This window comes from Ursus maritimus, unplaced genomic scaffold (assembly GCF_017311325.1).
Source record: "Ursus maritimus isolate PB19 unplaced genomic scaffold, ASM1731132v1 scaffold_16, whole genome shotgun sequence".
NCBI lineage: Eukaryota > Metazoa > Chordata > Mammalia > Carnivora > Ursidae > Ursus > Ursus maritimus.
The window spans coordinates 55,066,116-55,087,296 of NW_024424008.1; the positions used below are offsets into that span (position 1 = coordinate 55,066,116).

Here is a 21,181-nt window from a genome sequence, read left to right on the forward strand (position 1 = left end):
TCCTTAGGCTACCTAGGGGCTTTCCCCAATCTCCTAATTAGCAGAAGACACCCTTATCACTTGTATCGATTAGGAAATTCCAAGGATTTTAGGAGCTCTTTGTCAGGAATGGGGATGAAGACCAAATATAAATTGTGTATTATAAATCACAGTATCACCACTAAGCTATTTAAATTATTTGGTTCTGGAAAAGTGACCAATCCCATTCTCTTCCCATCTTCTGCTCCCCCTGTGTGGCTGAGCCCCAGAAACTGAGTTCCTATTGTGGATTCATTCACTTGAGGCATTGGACTATCAACATTACTTGAGCAGAGAACATTTTGAGTCAAGCATTGTAAAAGGTGTTGAAGGCCTCCACTAATGATTTCTTATCTCTTTGTTTCCCTCAGGTACGGAACCCTGGTATTTCTATTTGATGAATGGATTTCTTAATTTTAATGTAGCCTTTGCATTGGCTCTCCTGGTCTTACCACTAACTTCTCTCATGGAATACCTATTGCAGAGATTTCATGGTGAGTGGCATAAGGGTTGATAGGTTTTGGGGAAGGAAAGAGTAAGTAACAATGTATACCAAGAAGTGAAAATGATTCCACCTCTCCTGTTCTCCATTTTCTTCCTACGGAAATGGTTGACTTATTGAATTTTCAATCTGTATTTGTAAATTTATGTGAAGATTTGGTTAAAGGGAGGAACTTTATATCCTTTCAAGTGAGGAAATCAGTATAGCATGCAGAACCACCCGGGGAGGCAGAAACAGTTATAGGATCTCAGGAGATCAGCGTGTTTGAATCTTGTGTTTTTTAAAGAAATGCATGTTAATATGGATGGTGGCTTAAGATAAGTGACAGAGGTAAACATTCTTTGGGGGAATTACTTCAACCAAAAATTTGAAAACTAAACCAGACAGGGATTTCCCTCAAATTTGATGCTGAAGTGAGAGAAGCTTTGGACTTCCTAAGAAACCTTATGCTTCTCTTTGTTCCGTTCTGCTTCTGTGTTTGCCTTATCGTGGAAGGTTTGGTTTGTCATTTATTTTGCTTGTTCTGACTCTGTAGTGCACAGCCAGTGTTTTCTCAAGTTGTCACGGATTTGGGTATCTAGTGCCCATGTTTCTTTTATGGAAGACAGATTTGAGTAGAAATTCATATGAGCTTTGGAAAGTGATTTAATTTCAGACTTTTCAGTCTGATTTGGATGCCATATGATCTCTCCATCCCACCCTGCATTCTGCTTTTCTACTATTAATGGTTTATAAAGAGTTCACTGTGCTATACTATTCGAATATGAAAGCAGTCTTCAGTCACTTTTATTTTAATACCCATAATGCCATTATCCTAACAGTAATTCCTTAAAATCGAATACCCAGTTGATATTCAGGTTTCCTACATTGTCTGAAAAACAGCTTTTTATAGTTTTTTTGAAGAGGATCTAAAAGGGGTCATAAACTGAATTTGGTGTTAAGTTTCTTAAGCTTTTTACGAGGTTTCCCCTCCCCTCTTCTTTTTTCTCCTGAAGATTTCTAAAGAAATCAGGTCATTCATCTTGCAAAGTGTCCCACATTTGGATTCAGCTGTTTGTCACCTGGAGGTGTTAACTTATTCCTCCATTCCTTGTATTTCCTAAGGATCACTTTATCTTTTTTTGAAAAGTAACTTTTTTTAGCTGTAAGAATAATTTATGCTTGTGGAGAATTTGGAAATGCTTGTGATGTAAGTATAAAAACAGCGTATTAAGCTGTTCTCTGCGGTATGAATCCAATTTTGGTTTAAAAATGTGTAATTTACACACATGTCCACCTAGTAAGAAAATGCTGTTTTTTCTTTATACTTTCTGTTTATTTATAGTAGAAAAAATACTCCTTAAAGGGAAAAAAACAGAAATACAAGGAATCAGGAAAGAAATTGCCTATTATTCCATCAAGTAGTACAACTGTAGTTGCTGATTTTGTACATTTTATGGAGGACATTAAAAAATTTTAGGCCATATTTTATTATTTTTTTAATTTTTAAATATTTAGTAATCTCTACCCTCAATGTGAGACTTGAACTCACAATCCCGAGATCAAGAGTCCCATCCTCTTCTGACTGAACCAGCCAGGCTCCCCAGGCCATATTTTAAAAATGTGCTTGTTTAAAAAAATATATTTGTTAGCTTTTTAAGATACAGAAGAGAAAAAGATTTCATTTTCTTATAATTAAGAAAATTCCAATTTAAAAAACTTCCCGGGGAAGTTTTAGGCTTAGGCTAAATTACAGCCTAAGAGCTCATGATTCAATCTTAGAGTAGAAAGTTTAAAGGATAAACTTGGTATTCCAGTTCCAGAATTTTCATCCCTAAAGAGTTTCTAAAAAGATGCAGATAACTTAGGAACACCAAGATGGATCTTGGTGACAATCCTGAGCTTTTCCTTGCTCGTTGTAGACACGATGAACACCAGGGGGCACTGTCTACCCTTTGCCAGCGATTCTAGGCACTGCTCATTAACACTATTAGAAGCACAGTGGGGAATGCCTTCCTGGTGGGTTGCAGGTTTATCACTCAGTGTTCATGTACCTAACCATGGGAACTTTCCAGCAGGTGCTTGGGTCTTAGCACTCATTAAATTCCTTTAATTCTTTCACATGCTTCAAGTGCATTAGGGTTCCAATTTTGGGATTCAGAGTGGATGGGTATTGCAAAAGAGGAGAGAAAACGTCATCAGTGAACTTCCTTTAAGAGTGTTTTTATATTTGCTTTGAAACAAACTCTTTTGTGGCTTGATGAAAGCCAGTGCTGGGCTTGAGAATCCAGCTCTTTCTTTCCTTTGATCTATAGCTATTTGAACAGACTGATTGGTATATAAGGAAGGAGATTAATGTATTAGACAGAACATGGGAATTAAAACCCAAGAAAGGAGTTCATGTTACGCTTTTGGTTAATCTCAGGAACCTTTAATCTTAGTGGCAGGACTCACTGGGGAGAGAAGGCTTTTTTTTCTTCATCCAGTGTAGAAATTATTAAGCTGTGTTACCCATTGGCTTGACTTTGATTTGCGTTCTAGCCAAATCTAGTATTGTGCCTCCTGTTAGATATTGCCTCTCTTGGGGGAGCTCAGGAGTATATACCTTTTTCTACTTAACCCCTTTACTGCATCAGAGAAAGTGTGACTACAAGAGCTGAAACATTTTATGGGGTGCCCTAGGGCATATTCCTGTTTGAGATCAAGAAAACATTGAAACTAAATATGTTGTTTTGTTCTAATATGGTGAAAGGTGGATATTTTTCTGTGTCTTACAGTTCAGAATTTAGGCCACCCATATTGGCTTACCTTGGCTCCAATGTATATTTGGTTTATAATTTTCTTCATCCAGCCTCACAAAGAGGAGAGATTTCTTTTCCCTGTATATCCACTTATATGTCTCTGTGGTGCTGTGGCCCTCTCTGCACTTCAGGTGAGTTTCAGGGAAATGTATATCTGCTTCATTCCATTTCACTTTTAAAATTGGTCATAAAGCTTAAAGACAAATTACAGAATGCTTCCCTCAAGGTATTTTATCCACGCACTACACCTGATGCGGATCATATTATTAAAGCTTTATGTATTGATTGCTTCCTGTTGATCATACTCTTAACAATGCAAATATGTAAGCTTAATTTGTGTGTTAATTTCTTTCTGTTGCCAACAAGAATCCAGTTGATGTTAAAGGAGTTTTGTTAAGTCATTGTATAGGCCCACCACAGAATGGTGGCATCACAGCAGAGCTACTGGAATGTCTGCTCTTCAACTCTAAGATCAGATTAAAACTTGCTGAAGTGTTTGGGATCACATCAGGCATTTAGCAATATGGGATGCTTTGTGATCCTGGCTTAAAACCTGTCCAGGTCAATTCGTTGTCAGAACTAATCTTGAATATCTTTGTGGCCTCAGAAGCCTCCAGGCTTTTTTGACCTCTGCTACCATTTGCAACTGGCACTAAAGTAATTAGGGTGACAGGTTTTTTTTTTTTTTTTAATAGACATATAGAGATATAATTCACCCATTTGAAAAGTGTAAAAAATTAAGTGGTTTTTAGTATATTCACACATATGCGTAACCATCACCACAGTGAACTTTAGAACATTTTTATCACCTCAAAAGCCCATTAGCTGTCATCACCGCCCCCTACCCCATATCTCCCCAGCCATAAGTAACTACTAATCTATTTTTTGTCTCTATAGATGTGCCCATTCTAGGCATTCCATGTAAACGGAGTCCTAAAGTACCTGGTTTTCTGTGATTGGTTTCTTTCATTCAGCATTATGTTTTTAAGACTCATCCATGTTAGGATGGTAGTTTAAAAAAATTTAAATTATAAAAGTGAACTTTATTGCACATAATTTTTTATTTACTACTTTTTAAAAATTTATTTGAGAAAGAGAGCGTGTGCGTGCAAGAGTAAGCATGTGGGGTGTGGTGGGGGAGCAGAGGGAGAGGAAGAGAGAAACCTAAGCAGACTCCTTGTTGAGCATGGAGCCCGATGTGGGGCTCGATCTCAGGATCCTGAGATCACAACCTGAGCCAAAACCAAGTCAGACGCTCAACCAGCTGCGCCACCCAGACGTCCCACTTTTACTACTTTTTAAATTAACCCTACTATCCTAACAAAACCACCTTCCTTCCAGCATTTTTACCTATCACATACCAAACTTTATTAAATTTGTAATCTGAATGTACATATAACTTTACATCCCTTTTAATATAACTGCATCGTATCATTTTCAGGGTTGCCATATCTATACCCATCTTTTGAATAGGAGTATATCTTAAATTTGGTATAAAAGCATTATTATGTAATATACTGAATTTGTTACATATAATGATTAGATACATAATTTATAGTAGGTTTAGGATGCTTACTTATTTCAGTATTATAAACAAGGCTGGGATGAATATTTTTCTTTAGGTGTTTGGATTGTTTCCATAGGACGGATTCCCTCAAATATGAAAGGAGTTCAAACACATGGGACTAACAAGTAAATATTTGCAAAATTTTACTTCCCCAAAGTTTAGTTCTAGTTTAGGAAGAAAAGAAGGAAATAAATCTAATGGGAAGGTGCTCAAAGATGATAGAATTCATGCATGTATGTATATATTGTAATAATATTCCCCTAGTTTGTAAAGTAGTTTAGCAGAAAATTAAAAGCATTTTCCTGATGTTCTGTGAGAGGAAATCTTTTTTCTTTTTGGTCATGAGACATTTTGTGGATGCTACAAACTAATGAAAACTTCTCAGTGAGGAAAGTAAAGATGAATACTTGTTACATCAAAATAGAGATACTTCATATATCAAAGGAGGCTGCCAAAAAGCACTTTTGTTTATTTATTTATTCATTAAAAACAATTTTTTAAAGTAGGTTCTATGCCCAACGTGGGGCTCGAACTCATAACCCTGAGATCAACAGTTGCATGCTCCACTGACTGAGCCAGCCAGGCGCACCAGCAGTTTTGTTTATTTAAAAAAAAAAATTATTAGGACCTTAAGCACTAGAGTGGTTTCCAAATATTTTTCCTATGAAGCTGGTGAGAATTCCTCTGGTTGGGCTGACCTGTAGATAGTCTTAACGGAGTTTGTTTTCATCTTAGAACTTGGAGTGGGTATCTCATTAAGTGTTTCAAATGCTGAGACCCTGGATAGAATCTCTTTGGCTGCTTCCTCCCTTTTGGTGTTATTATAATGTTTTACGATTGTGTTATGTAGATTCTGCAAGTCCTCTTTTTTCTCAATACAGTTTTCTTTCCTTCTAGAAATGTTACCACTTCGTGTTTCAGCGATACCGCCTGGAACATTACACAGTGACATCGAACTGGCTGGCGTCGGGAACACTTATCCTGTTTGGGCTCTTGTCCTTTTCTCGCTCTGTGGCCCTGTTCAAAGGTAGATGCACAGAGAACGTCTTGCCCCAGACTCAGAAAACACTTCACCTTGGGTTTTGATGGATATGTGATTAACACTGTTCAGCTTTAGCTGGGAGGAGGACTGTACTATAAGGAGAACCTGTGGACTTAATATTGTGACAGGGATGTGCCTTCTCTACCTTAAGATGAAAGAGAAGACTGAGAATTCTAGAAATTTTTTTTTCTAGGTTTTTTGTTTTTGTTTTTGTTGTTGGTTTTTTAAAGGATGCTTTTTCATTTTGAAGAATGAATTAAGGAAGCCTTGAACATAAGCAAATTTGGGGCTCAATTCCCATGATTATATTCTTCCTGTAATCATTTTTTGGATCCAAAAGATTAAAATGTGCTCAAAGAACAGAATTTAAAAAGGCAGAAGGGTGTAGAGAAGGGCAAGAAAGGAAATGATATTTGGTAGAACAGGGTCTCTGCTGTGATCATCTTGAGAACTCTAGAGAGGCTGTGTACCAGTGGGGCAGGCTTCCTGCTACATTTGCTGGGGACCTTCACACTCTTCAATCACACACGGGTCACAGGGGGACATTCATGTGCATTATGATTCAATGTCAGGCTCTCATCTTACTCATCTTTGGCTTTCACAAACCTCTCCCTTCCAGGGTATCATGGGCCCCTTGATTTGTATCCAGAGTTTTACCGAATTGCCACGGACCCAACCATCCACACCGTCCCAGAAGGCAGGCCTGTGAACGTCTGTGTAGGAAAGGAGTGGTATCGCTTTCCCAGTAGCTTCCTTCTGCCTGATAAGTAAGTCTTCCTTTAATTCTGGAGTTTTCAATCAGGGAGTAAAAATAGCAATCCTGTGGCAGTGTCTCCTTAATTTTTCTTTCATGTTCAGATTTTCACAAAAAGTTGTTGAAAAATTGACCATTTCAGAGCCGTGAGATCTTCACCGTGGAACCACAGCCTGTGTTCAGTAGACGGGGTGCTGTGTCTGCCACACGCCCTGCTCCACCTGTAACCACAGAGGTCTGGGGACTTCTAAAATCACTCAGGGACCCAGGCTCCTGCTAGTGGCTCTTCCTGAGCATTCATACGTAAATTTCAATAATCATCTGATATTAATCCACTTCCAAGAGTAGTCTAGAAACTCTAGCTAAAAGAGTGTTTTTAGAGAAGAAATGTTTGTCATCCAACAGTAGTGGAAGTTCTTTCCCAGCATGTGGACTCAGGGGAAAGCTGTGGTTGAGATGTCTGGACCCTTGCCTTCATGCTCTCTGTTGTTGGATGATAGCATAGGCTCCGGAGTTCCTTGTGTTTGCTCAATTCGGACGGAGAAGGTCCTATTTAGGGAAAAGGGAAGTTGGGTTAAGATGAGTCGTGTTGTTCCATTTGGGGATTGGCTTGAGCAGCTTAGCTGGTGAGGGTATCTTGTGTTGAATGAAGATCCTCTATCAGTCATTAATCATTAAATTAAAATGTGGGTTTTTTTTTTTTGAAGTATCAACTAATGTTAGCCTTTGCCTTTTACCTTTGCAATAGTTTCATAACTAAAGATGCTTGTGAGAATTAGGGACAAAGTACTTCTCCCATAGTGTGTTCTTGCATTTCACTCTTTTCCTACCTGATGAATTTGGTTTAATTTTGGTAAGTCCCTCTATCATGTGGTTATTGGTGATAAACAGGGATGCTTCTTTGGTTCGTTGGTTGGTTGGTTAGTTGAAGAACCATTTGGTTGCAAATTTTACTTCTAAGAGTTGGTGGAATAGGTTGAGAGACCTCTCAGTGAAAATTTCTCAACGATGTTGGACTGAATCATGACCTTTGCCTCTGTGCTCCTTGGTGGAGGTTTTAGCAGAAATATTTTTTTCTCCAAGCGAGATGTTTTTCACATGATTTTTTTTTTTTTTGGCTTGTTTATTTCAAGTACATTTAGCAATATGGGCCCCCTGTGTTTTTCTTACTCTCCCTTATTTGTGTTTCTGACAGTTGGCAGCTTCAGTTCATTCCATCAGAGTTCAGGGGTCAGTTACCAAAACCTTTTGCGGAGGGACCACTGGCCACTCGAATTGTTCCTACTGACATGAATGACCAGAACCTGGAGGAGCCATCCAGATACGTAAGGGCGACAATTTCCTTTTACCTCTTGAAAGAAAGTCATACTCTAAGATCTGTTGGCATACACGTTGGAGCTTTGATGAAATGGGGAATTTCTTAGAAAGTGATTTCTTTAGGGTAAGAGATATAACAGCTTTTGTTGAGAAAGAATAGCACTTTTATTTTAAAATTTCCTTTTATTTTCTATGTGAAACACATAGTTCAACGTATTTTCTAAGCTCATCTGGAAATTTTCTTACGTTGAATTCAAATCATTTTGAAACACATTCTGAAACTCTGATCATTCCCTGGCTCATTAAAATATTTGGTGGGGGGCGCCTGGGTGACGCAGTCGTTAAGCGTCTGCCTTTGGCTCAGGGCGTGATCCCGGCGTTGTGGGATCGAGCCCCACATCAGGCTCCTCCACTATGAGCCTGCTTCTTCCTCTCCCACTCCCCCTGCTTGTGTTCCCTCTCTCACTGGCTGTCTCTATCTCTGTCAAATAAATAAATAAAATCTTTAAAAAAAAAAATTTGGTGGGGAACTTTCGAGTTCTCAGTAGACCTTTGACCTAATTATCAGCGTATTCTGGTTTCAGCAAACGGACTTCAGTGAAGGAAGGCTATTTTCCTGGTGCATGCATGGTGCAATCTTTGTCAGGGTCGTGCTCTTCCACCCACTCATCTTTATCTACTCCAGGATCCCATGTGGTTTTATTTCAGTTCCTTTGAAAGATGACACTTGCACCATTTGATACTTGTAAAATCTTTGTAGAAAAGGTGAGTGCAATAAAGATAACGTTCCCGGTCCCCAGAGACAGCAGAGGAATATTTTATAGAATTATTAGAAAGCACTTTTTTTTGGCGAACTGTCTTTTAAAGAAACATATAACAGTTTAGATGTCAGACACATTTTGTGTAGGTTTTCCTATATACTTCCTTTGCGAAATGACCAGGACTCGTGGTATTGTGAAGTGCTCCTGCAGCCATGCGTGACCTTTTGTCTCCCAGATGGAGACCGTCAGGGCTTATGAAGGAGAGTCTTAACTGCCGGAGTTTAAGCTATAAGCTATGGGAATGGCCGTTGTCAGATACATACTTGGCCTGGCCCTCTGAGGAGGTAAGATCTGTATTCCATCAAGGGGTTTATGTTAGAGCTTTTTTCCTAACTTACTCTTCTGATTCCTGGAGCATTGAAAATACCCCAGGATGGGGTAAACTGTTTTTGGTAATTTTTGTTTCAGCTGCAGATACTCTCCTGACAGCAGGCTTTCATGGGGATCACCATGAACATACTGGGTAATCAGAAGGGTAGGCACACACACTATGATGGGGGAAGACACAAACTCAAGAGTGATGTTGTCACGGCTATGTTTTAGGAAGAAGTAGCATGGAGTAGTAAAAAGAAGCATGGACTTTGGAGTCAGCTAGGCCCGAGTTCAAATCCTAGTTCTCTTGCTTACCTTGGTGACCTTAGGCAAATTAGTTAATTTCTCTGTTTAATTTATTTCTATCTGTAAAATGGGAATGATGGCACCCATTTGGAAGATTATAATGAGCTTTGGTATTCTATCTGTCATAGTTAGTATCGTGTGGTACATAGATTTTCCCACAGATGTTCTTAATCTGATAATGGCATATCAGACGGTTTGTAGGTAAAGGAACTCTTAAGAGGATTTATAATCTGCCTGAATCTATCTCTCCTTCCTTCCTTTTCTTGGTTTTCCACCTGATTTTTGTCCACCCACACCCATCCTTGCCTTTTCCATCCCAGTGATTTTGCTTATCTTGGTGACCGTGCCTGGACTTCCTTTGTCTCCCTCCTTATGCCATCAAAACTCTCTTCCTGTCCGTAGCCTTTCCCACTACTTAAGTCGTGGTGAGCTGTGCTCCTTTAAATGCCCTAAGTACTTAACTCTACCACTCATTTAGCTATTCACTTTTGTTGTTATTTACGTATTTTTGATATGTATGTCCTGTGTCTCCCCATCAGCCTGTGCGTGCTGTGAAGAGAATGCCTGCACCTTGTTTCTTCTGTATTCACCGTAGCATCTGGGGTAATGCTGTATGTCTAGTTAGCCTGCGTGTGCTTTCTGAGTAGGGAAATAACGTTCCCCATCATTGGGACAGTGATCTTGAGAGAAAGCTGTCTATAAAAATCTAGTGGCCTTCTGCACATTTTTTAGGCTTTGGTCACTGGTTGTCTTTGGTTAGATCATATTTCCATATTCCCTGCTATCAGATGCTGTCAACTTTAGTTAAGCGGCTCTATGTTAGCTTTGCCCCAAAACAAAGATATTTCGGAATACCTATAGGAGTCACCAAAATGCTGATTAAAAACAAACAAGTCTGATGTATCTACTGTGAGTATGTAGTGTCCACCATTGTGCTTGTCCACCTTCCTGTTTTGAGAGTTTTCCTGCAAAGTTCTTTATGACATTTCCTGCGTGGTAGGACAAGTGTCTTCCAGATCCAGGCTGTTCACCTTTCACCCTTTGGAAAGTAAAGGAGACATTTGATGGCTTGCTGTGAATTTGACGTGAACAGTGATCAGGGATTCATTTCCTTCAGTCAGTTGGTTTTCTTCTGATGATAAAAGCAATATGCATTCATGGTATAAAATAACGAAAGCTAACAATAAAAGAGTCATCTATAATCTTATTACCCAAATATTAAACTATGTTTTACCATTTTGGTGTTTTTTGTCTTGTTTCCCTTGCATATATATGTAGATATGTATGTTAACAAAAATATCAATATTAAAAAAAATTTTAATGTTGTAGTTTTTAAGAAATGGTGTCAGGATTATGGCTGTAATAATAACTTGGCCTGGTATGTAGGAGAACACACTAGACTACTCAGTGCTCGTTCCTTCCAGTATCTGTCCTGGTTCTTTAGAGAAGGCAAAGTCTTTATGTTCCCTTCTTTGCTGAGCATGCTAGATGGCAGCAGTGTTTTTATCAGCCCACTGGCTCTGAGCGACAGGTTTTAGCCAGCCTTCGGCTTCAGTGCTCAGTGATGAGGTCTGTCTCCTCTTTCTGGTCTGCATGGAAACGAGGACACATGCATGACTTCCTTTAGTTCGTCTCCTTGACGTCTGAGTTGATCAAGAATTAAGAGTGTGTGTAAAGGCTCTGTGGTTTCTAAGGCACTGTTGGAACCATCTTGCAGAAATATTTTTTTTCTGCTCTATATTCTTTCGTAGTTGATACTGAGTCGCTTTTGAACATCTGATTATTGAACAAGTGGCATTTTTACAGTGGTTCTTGCCAGATTTTCTGCCAAAATCAAGGTGTGAATTTAGAAGATACATTCACTGTCTCCTCTTTATTAATTGACAAACCCAGTTTTTCGTTGGCTCTTTCAAGGTGAATGATACCCTTCCGACTCCAAATCTGATACCTGATGTGGGAGTCACAAACACCTGTTCAGGAGGGAATGTGACTTTTCTCTGCTTTTAACTTAATGCGTAAGCAGACTTGTAGGAAACTTGTCTATCTGTTCTCTTTGAAAAAATGAAAGTGTTTATTAATGACTTTTCCCCAAACAGTGATGCAGTCAGTTCAGCTCCAATGTGATATAAAGTTGCTAGAAATCGTTGTGTGGTGAAAAACCACTAGGCTTATGGGGAAAATGGGATCAGGGACACAGTGCTCAAAAACATGGTCAGTGACACATAAAAAAAAAAGATGTGAGCCTATTAAAATGGTCGTTACAGTTTCACATATGTTGAGCGGCCGAAAGTATGTAAGTACTAGAACAACGTGGGAGTTCACCTTGAAACAGACCTCAAGTGTGCTTGTGGCAGTGATGCTGGAAGGCTTATCTGCAATAGGACAGGAAGTCATCTTGCCAGAGATGGCCCGGTGAGGCTCGGAGCACAGCGTGCACTGCAGGAGCAGGGAGGCCGTGGAGGATGCATGCGTGCACTCTGTGTATTCCTGCTCTGATGAGGTCAGCCGAGTGCAGTTTGCTCGCTTCACGTTGTGTTTCTCGTGGATTAAATGACACATGAGCAAAAGCAGAAATTGAATTAAGCTCAGACTGTTCCCTAATATATCCGTTGTGTTGGAACAAATTTGCATTTTCAAATCAAGTGTTACAACAGAATTGACTGTATGTTCAGTCAAAACTTACTTAATTTTGTTCTTAAGTCCCTGCTTTTCCCATTTAACCCGTGGGAAGAATTACAAATTTGGAAGGGAATTTAAGATACCACAGAGTCCATGATCTCTTTATTTTATGGGTGAAGAAACTGAGGCTCAGAGGGGCTGTAACCTGACAAAGGTTAGTCCTTGTATAAGAAGCTTGGTTTCAGGATTCCCCAATATTCTTTTCACACCTCCTATTTCCAAAGTCACTTAGAGTTCATACCATATGGCATATCCCTTGAATGTATGTTTGCATGTAATGGTTAATCATTCTTTGATGTAACAAGGTTGAATAGACAGTAAATAGCTGAGCATTAATTTTTAAAGAAGTTACTTTACATTTCTCAAGGTTTGTTATCTATATCTTTCTATCTATATGCCAGGTATTTTAAGTAGCAGTTGTGTTTGTTTATAGAAATAATCAGGGTTCTCACCCCCTTTTCTTTCTGTCCTCTTTTTCTTATCCTTCCGCCTGCTTTTTGTTTTTAAAAGATTTTATTTATTTGAGAGCGAAAGCAAGAGAGGTCACAGAGGGAGAGGGAGAAACAGACTCCCTGCTGAGCAGAGAGCCCAATGTGGGACTTGATCCCAGGACCCTGGGATCATGACCTGAGCCGAAGGCAGACGCTTAACCGACTGAGCCGCTGAGGTGCCCCTCCTCCTACTCTTATTAGAAGTCCTTACTGCAGGAGAAAATAAGTTGTCCTATAGATATCCTTGCTAATTGTTATCAGCCTAATATTGAAGCAAGCAGGTTCAAATTGCTATAATACATGCAGTGGCATAAGATTGGAATCACTAAGAATTTAAGTGAAGGCTATACAAAATGCTTCTTTAAAATTAATTCCCTGGTATCCATTATGTTGACATTTAGAAAAGTGAACTTTCCATCATCTTTAGTGATTGAACGACCAAAAACTTTTACCTGTGAGTTCACATTTTTACAGTGCAGCACATTTTTACTCAAGAATGTAAAGTTTCAATTGACAAACATATGTTTAGCAAGTATGGGAGATGACAAAACTATAAAAACAGTCTGTGCTTCTGGGTGACGACTACTTAATCTAAGTGGAGTTTATATAGACGAAGAAAATGAAAAGCCAGGAACATATTTGAAGTCTTTTCCTATCAAATGTATTCTCCTAGGCTCAGTGCTCTTATTTAAAAAAAAAAGAAAAAGAAAAATACACCACTGGAGAATATTGATGCCTGGCAAAATGATATACTGGCAAGAGCACTCGGCTGGGCGTTAGAAGAACCTGTAATTCCTTTCAGGAATTGAGTGAGGTATACGTATTTTTTTTCTTAAATGACTTTGTGAGTTTCCAAGGTCCTTGAAATAGTTTTGCATCTGCTTCCAGTTTGCTGTGACTACATCTGAAATCCAGTTGCAATTTCAGGATATTCCATTATCTGTTATCTAATCAAATATTTAATGGTGGCAAATCTTGAGATGTGATTCCTGGGCCGTGAGACCTAATGACCAGAGATAGAAGTCTGCGTACTGCGTCTGTCCCAAAGGAGAGGAGTATATGTTAGGGGCACACTGCTGTGTGGTGCTGCCTGAGTGAGATGCTGATGTTTGGAAGTTGGAGAGATACTGCCACAGGCCCCTCTCCCCTGGCAGAATCTCTGTCCCAGCTGCTAAACCAGAGCAGCGAGTATTTATTCCTGCCCAACTCCCCTCGGCTCATTTCTACCCCAACAAAATGCACACTTTTTATTAATGATGTTTTGACCTCTATCTCAGGCCTTTTCTTTGAGAATATATATTTTTCTTTGTCTGAGGTGGTATTAAATTTTTGTCCGTAACATACATTTATTGATAAGATGTAAACAATGTGCTATCGATTATCAATAAATTAGTTTGAATTCCACCCCCCCATACCTTTTTTTTCTTCTGCTTTAGAGGTGCTGATTTGTTCTTCTCCAAAGCTTTTAGTGGGTTCTTAGAAACTGAAAGAAGTCACATTTCTTTCAAAATGAGTCTTAAATGCTTGTATTTTATGAAATTTTAAACTAAGGCATATTTTTAGCTTCAACAGCTGGTTGATATGTAGCCTGTGACTAATGAAATGAAACACATTTTTGTTTCATGATCATGTGTTAATGTCACCCTACAATTTTGTTATTTTTGATGCAAGAAAGAATGATTAAATCTGAAGAAACAAAAAAATGAGCTTCTTGGTTACACTTTAAGACAGATTTAAATCTAGTCTCTTGGTTTTTGAATTGTAGACGATGTTATGGAGCATGGGCTCGGATTTTGCATTTTGAGATCCTGACAAAATTGAGAGAAGAAACTATTCTTTTTGATTCTAGTTCTTAGACCCAAGGGGCAGTAGTCACTTGGTGTTACCAGGGATTTCAACTGAGAAAACTCAAACTAAAAATAGTCACACTAAAATAGTCTATATATAATATGATCCAGATTTTCTAAGGAAAAAATCTATATAGAAAAGAAGGTCTGGGACATAAACTAACAGGTTGATGGTGGTTTATTTTGGGTGGTGGGATAGGGAATTTTTTAAAAATGCATTTAAAAAATATTTTTATACTAAGTCATGCTGTACTTGAATCATTTTTAGAAAAGAGCCCCAATAGGGGCTATAGATACCAAATCCTAGAAACTACCAAGAAGACCGCTGGTGTGCTTACAAACAGCACTCAGCATGTTGTCAGTTGACCTCTGGTTTCCCGTTTTTGAGCACAAGAAGAACCCTCAACTCAAAATTGAGAAAGTTATTTTCTGTTAAGTAATTTTTGCCTCTTAGCTTTCTGGCCTCTTAGTTAAGTCATTTCAGTCATTAGATCTAAGACTATTTTTGCTCCTCTTTCTGCTAACTAGATTGCTTCAAAGAGATAAATGTGGTTTACCTATTATAAGCTATGAGGAAAAGAGTTTTTTTTTTAACCCTTGAACTAAGACAGGATGCTGCTGCGGCGAATAGACTATGAAGTCATATGTTAAGCTCTTCCGGGCAGGAGGGGAATGAAAGAATTACGTTAAATTTTAAATAAAATGAAATAATTTGCCCATCGTTGAGGTTCATACAGAAGGGCACGTCTATTCGGTAAGTGTACCAGAGACTACCTGTTGGCAGGGGCCTTCCCCCACCATCCTGGGCCCCCTGGCCCAAAAAGACCACAATCCGTCAGTCTTTCCAGTACAATAACATGAATCTCTAACCTTTTGGCATCTTTTCCATGAATTTTAAATCCTTCTCCTTCTGTTCCTTCATTGGCTCATTTATCTACCCACTTATTTAACTTTTTAATTGTCCTCAACTGTGTGTTGAAAATACAAAGGTGACAAAAAGCATAGTTGCCTATCATTTAAGAGAAGTCCCCACCAAGAAAAAAAAAATGAAAAAAATTAGGGGCAGGGAAGGAATTGGGAAAAACAATGTAGGAAGCAGAAAAAGATTTTAAACTTCTGTCATCAATGTTCCCTGATAGGTTAAAAGAAAAGGTTGGGGACGGTAAAACATTTGCTTTGAAAGAAGAACCATCAGAAAGTAAGAGCTCCTAGAAATTGAGAGTAAGATAATGGAGATGTATAAAATCAGTAGAATGATGAAAGGACCAAGTTGGAGGAATCTTCTATTCCACAATAGTACAAAAATAGAACAAAACCCCAAAAAATGGATGATAGGAAAAGGGAGAAAGATCAGCCAGCATCCAGCTAGCTAATAGGAGGTCCAGAGAGGAAAAATGAAATGGAGGAGAGGAAATTGTCAAAAAATGTGAGTAAATCGCCCAGAACTGAAGGACTCTGCTTTTTGCAGTGAAGAAGGCCCTGGAGTATACCTGAGATGGTGGATGCGAAGTGGTTAATACCAAGGTGCATCAAGTACCGAAAGAGGTTCCCATATATTATTATTTGATAATTGAAAAGATCAAAAGCTATCAGGAGAAAAAGCTGGGGGAGTTGTGAATAGCTGCCTCTGGGAAGTGGGACCAGGAGTAGCGAGGGTACCGCTGTTTTTCATAAGCTTCTGGTGCTACGTAAGTTTTGAACTATGCACAGGTATTATTTTGATAAACCTAAAGGTGAATTTGGAGTCTAGCAGGAGAGACAGTTCTCCAACATTTTCCAGCAGTGTTGAGAGTGCCATAATATGCTGTAGGAGCACAGGGAAAGGAGGAAGGACTTCCTGCTTCTCTGGGGACAGCTTCAGATAAGAGGTGGCAAGGACCTGGGTCTCAGAAGATGACTGTGAGGTGTCCGGCAGAGGAAAGGAAATTAACCTTCCAGCCAAAGGGAACAGCATATACAAGGGTTGAAGTATGAAAGAACATTGAATGTTTAGGAGAAGATTAAATGGTTTTAGATTTCTAGATTTTAGTTAATTGGACAGAGCGTTTTTCATTTCTTCCCTTTTTAATTTATTTCATATTTCTGTGACTATGTTCTCTGCTAAGTTACGTATTTAAGGGCAAGGGTTCATGTCTTTGTCCTTACTCTTTGAAACCTCCATCATACTGAACATAGGGCGTATACACAGCAGATGATTTAAAAAGTTTTAAACTTAAAATACTTATACAGCCCTTCATTTAGTCATCTTGAATTCAAGAGAGGCCTCCCCAAACCCTGATAATAATAGACATTGAAACTAATTAGGACTCAGGCACTGTCATTCCTCAAGGTCTAGGTATACTCCTCCCAGGGTACTAGGTTACAAGCTCCGGGAGGACAGGGATCGTGTCCTTTCCATCGTTGTATCGCTGGCAGGGCCCAGCACTGCACAGATGTTAGCTGATGAAACTTGTCAGTCTTCATTAACAGATCACAGACCGAAAGAACATTTAACTCTCCTGCTTCCTCTTGTTTTAAGGATATCCTTAAAATCCCCAAACCCCTGATTTCTATAGCTATCTTTGCCAGCCTTTAATAAGGAACAGAACAAATAGTTTATGTTCCCTGCTAAGATGCTGATCCATGAAAAAGGTTCGTGTTATTGCCTTAATATCATAGCATTTACTGTAAGACCGGTTAGTAGTTTGTTTTTTAGAAAACAAGATAACTTTTTTTGACTAGTGTTATCTCTGTTCTTCAAGTCTCATCACTCTATGTTCAGTCCTTTCCATTTCTCCTCTCATGGTGAAAGGTTTTCAGGAAGGTTTTGTTTATTTTTGCCTTTTATATTGAGTTTGTTTTGAGAAAGATCTACTCTTCTATTATGGACACAAGTTAACAAGTTCCAGTCACATGCATCATCCCACAAAATCGAGGCTCTTTATTGCTTTTTTTTTTTTCCCCATTTAAAAAACTTTTTTTGTGAAATAGATTCCCGGGAATTACAAAGATCGTACAGAAAAGGGTGCACGTGCCCTTCATCCAGTTTCCCCACCATAACTGGAGTATAATTCCCAAACCGGGAAACTGACATTAGTATGATTCTGTGCCGTTTTGTCACATATATATAGATTCAAGTATCTACCCCTGGGATCAAGGTACAGAACTATTCTAGCTGCACAAAAGTAGAACACCCTGTGTAGTTCCATGCCACCTTCACCATCCCTGACCCCTGGGAATTGTTACTTTTCCCTCCATCTCTATAATTTTGCTATCCTGAGAATTTTATATAAATGGAATCATGTGGTGTGTAACCTTTAAGATTGCCTTTTTCCCCTCTGCATATAATGCCCTTGAGATCCGTCCAAGTTGTGTGTATCAGTTTGTTCCTTTTGATTTCTGAGTTGTGTTCTGTGGTGTAGATGTAGTGCAGTTTGTTCACCTGTTATAAGGCATTTTGGTTGTTGCTAGTTTTTGGCTCTGACAAATAAAGTTGTTGTGAATCTTTGTGTACAGGTTTTTGTGTGGATACACGTGTTCATTTTTCTGGGATAGAAGCCCAGGAATGTGATTGCTGGATCATATGGTAGATACATGTTTCAGTTTTTCAGAAACTACCAAATGATTTTCTAGATTGGCTGTACCCATTCAAGTGAGGTGTTAGAAATCTTACCTCTCTTTTGTGTCCCTTTATCCTCCTCTGTTTATAATTGTCTTAAATATTTCTCTTATGTATATTGAGAACCACATCAGAAAGTGTTAAAATTTTGTCTCAACCTTTAAATGATAATTTAGAAAACTCAAGAAGAAAAATTTATTGTTTTTATCCATGTATTTATTCTTCATTGTTCTTTCTTCCTTCCTAATGTTCCACTGTTCCTTCTTTTGTTATTGACTTTCTGTTTTTAGAATATGTGCCATCCTTTCAGGGTAAAGAATGTTTTTCCTCTGGATATGGCATTGTGGGTTGGTAGTTCTGTTATTTCATTACTTGAACAATATTGTGCCCCTTTGTCTGGCCTCCACGGTTTCTGATGAGAAATCTGCTATCCTTCTACTTGTTTTTCCTTTATAGGCAAGGTGTCGTTTTTCTCCGGCTGCTTTCAAGATTTTTTCTTTGTCTTTAGTTTTCAGAAGTTGAATTATGATGTGTCATAGAATGAATTTCTTTGAGTTTATCCTGTTTGGGATTCAGTCAGCCTCTTGATTCCATAATTTTAAGTGTCTTGCCAGATTTGGGAGCTTTCAGCCATTTTTGCTTCTCATACTCTTTCAGCCCTGTCCTCTTTCTCCTCTCCTTCTGGGACTCGGCAACATGAAGGTTAGGGCTTTTGTGAGAGTTCCACAGGTTCCTGGAGCTCTTTATTTTTCTGTTATCCAGATTGTGTAATTTTATTACTCTGTTTTCCAGTTCACTGATTCTCTCCACTGATTCCTCCACTCTGCTGTTGAGCACATCTGCTGGGCTGTTTATTTCATTTTTTTGTCCTTTTCGTCTCTCAGATACCCATTTGGTTTGTCTTCTGTTTGTTTTTTTTTTTAAGATTTTATTTATTTTTTTGAGAGAATGAGAGAGAGAGAATGAGAGGAGGGAGGGTCAGAGGGAGAAGCAGACTCCCTGCTGAGCAAGGAGCCCAATTCAGGACTTGATCCCAGGACTCCAGGATCATGACCTGAGCTGAAGGCAGTCACTTAACCAACTGAGCCACCCAGGTGCCCCCTTCTTCTGTTTCTTTGCTGAGACTTTGTTTTGTTTCAAATATGTTTATAATTGCTGATAGAAGCATTTTTATCATGGCTGCTTTTAAATCTTTGTTAGATAATTTTGATATTTTATCATCTCTGTGTTGACATCTGTTGTCATTTGTCAGGAGAGTTGAGATCTTCCTGGTTGTTACTGTTATGAGTGAGTTTTCATTGAAACCAGAACATTTTGGATAATATGAGACTCTGGATCTTCTTTAAGTCTTCTGTTTAGCTGACCACCTCTGACCCAATGCTGGTGGAGGAAAGGGGGGTTGCCTTGTCACTGCCAGATGGAGTTAAAAGTCCAGATTCCCTTTTTGGTCTCTGTGGATACCTGGGGGTAGAGGGGCTGTTACTGCTGTGTGGCGTTGGGAAGTTCAGGGTCACTACTAGGCCTCTACTGATATCACCTTGACTGAGGGCAGGGGCACCTTGTTCCTGTTCCCCATGTGGCCTCCACTGACACCATGGGGGGGAGGTGTTACCATTGGATGGTAGTGAAAGTCCTGACTCTACTAGGCCTTCTCTGACACCACCTCAGCATGTAGGAGAAGGGGTGCCTTACTACTGCTAGGTAGAGTGGAAGTCCGGGCTCCCTCTGTTGTTTCCTCTGATGCCACAGGGTTGGTGGTAGAGAGAAGAGACTCACTACTACTCAGCAGGGTTGTAAGTCCTGGTTCCCTACTACTCAGTCTTCTCTGATACCATCCGGCCAGGAGGAGGAGCCCTTCACTGCACCCTGGTGAAGGTGGAAATCTGGGCTCTCCACTGGATGTTTATTGTCAGAGGTATAGATGGGATGACACTCTTTTGGGTGCTGTTTCGCTAGTGTTTAAGGGTTCTCCAGAGAAACAGACCAGTTGTGTGTGTGTGTGATTTAAGAAATTGACTGACACAGTTGTGGGAACCGGTAAGTCTGAAACCTTGCAAGGTAGGTTGGCAGGCCAAGGACCCAGGGAAGAATCGATGTTGTAGCTTGAGTTGGAAGACAGTCTGGAGGTAGAATTCTCCCTTCCTTGAGGGGACCTCACTCTTGCTCTTCAGGTCTGCAACTGATTGGACAAGGCCTACCCACATTATGAGGGGTAATTGCTTTACTCAGAGTCTACTGATTTAAATGTTAATCTAATTTAAAAAATATCTTCACAGCAGCAACTACTCTGGTGTTAAAACAAATATCTGGGTACTGTGGCTGAGCTAAGTTGACACACAAAATTATCACTGCTAGAGTAGAGTGGTTATTGTATAAAAATATTGTTCTTGTGGTCCTGAGGTTGCTAGCTGGTCTGCTTCTTTTCTCTGCCCTTTGAAGTTGTCTTAGGGTTGTTTCATACATAGGGTCCAGGGTTTTTAGCTGGACTTAGCAGAAGGAGTATGGAAAAGTGCCTGCTCTGGCTCTTTATTTGCCATCTTCTTTTAACATAGCAGATTAAATGCTTTATTGATATTTGAGGCCATAGGTTTTTATTTCTAAGACTCTTCTTTGTTTTTCCGGAAAATTATTTTATTCTTCCTTCTGTGTGGTTTTTTTAAAACATTAAATCTTTTGGACTAGAGTGTCTGATTTTATGATTTTTATCCGGATGGTTTTTTTTTTTCCCCATCCCCTTTCAGATTTCAGTTTAAAAATCTCTTCATTTAGTTCGAAGTTTTTCTTTCTTTTTTTTTTTTTTTTTAGTTTGAAGTTTTTCTAAGCACATTCACTGTGGTCTTGGTGAGCTGCATTCTGACCCTTGCCAGGAACTCATTAGTCTATAAGCTATAATCCAGAAAAATAGTCTTATGATTAAAAAATTTTTTTCAACAGTTTATGATTTGACTCCATTGCTTATATTCTGCTGTGTGCTTCCCTTATCTTTTGCTTCTCAAGTGCCAACTTTTAACTTAACAAGAAACGGAAAATATCTCTTTGCTTCAGAGACTTTGAGTATTCCACCTGTGATCTTAGTCACTTGACATACTGCCTTCTTTTGTCCTTTGTTTCTAATGCGAATTGGCAGGGCTCACTGCTCGGCAGACT

At 39.1% G+C, this 21,181-nt stretch overlaps 1 protein-coding gene across 5 annotated transcripts in view; it reads left to right on the top strand.

Annotated features, from left to right (window-relative positions):
• The window catches only part of ALG9 (ALG9 alpha-1,2-mannosyltransferase), a 128,921-nt gene that overhangs the window by 28,443 nt on the left and 79,297 nt on the right, over positions 1–21,181 (top strand). For 4 of the 5 annotated variants that reach the window (XM_040631222.1, XM_040631223.1, XM_040631225.1 and 1 more), the window contains 5 exons: positions 390–512; positions 3,277–3,431; positions 5,765–5,894; positions 6,529–6,676; positions 7,859–7,988. In XM_040631222.1, the coding sequence (XP_040487156.1) occupies positions 390–512; positions 3,277–3,431; positions 5,765–5,894; positions 6,529–6,676; positions 7,859–7,988 (686 nt within the window). The remainder of the gene's footprint in view (positions 1–389; positions 513–3,276; positions 3,432–5,764; positions 5,895–6,528; positions 6,677–7,858; positions 7,989–21,181) is intronic. The other variant, XR_005835083.1, reaches the window with a different exon arrangement.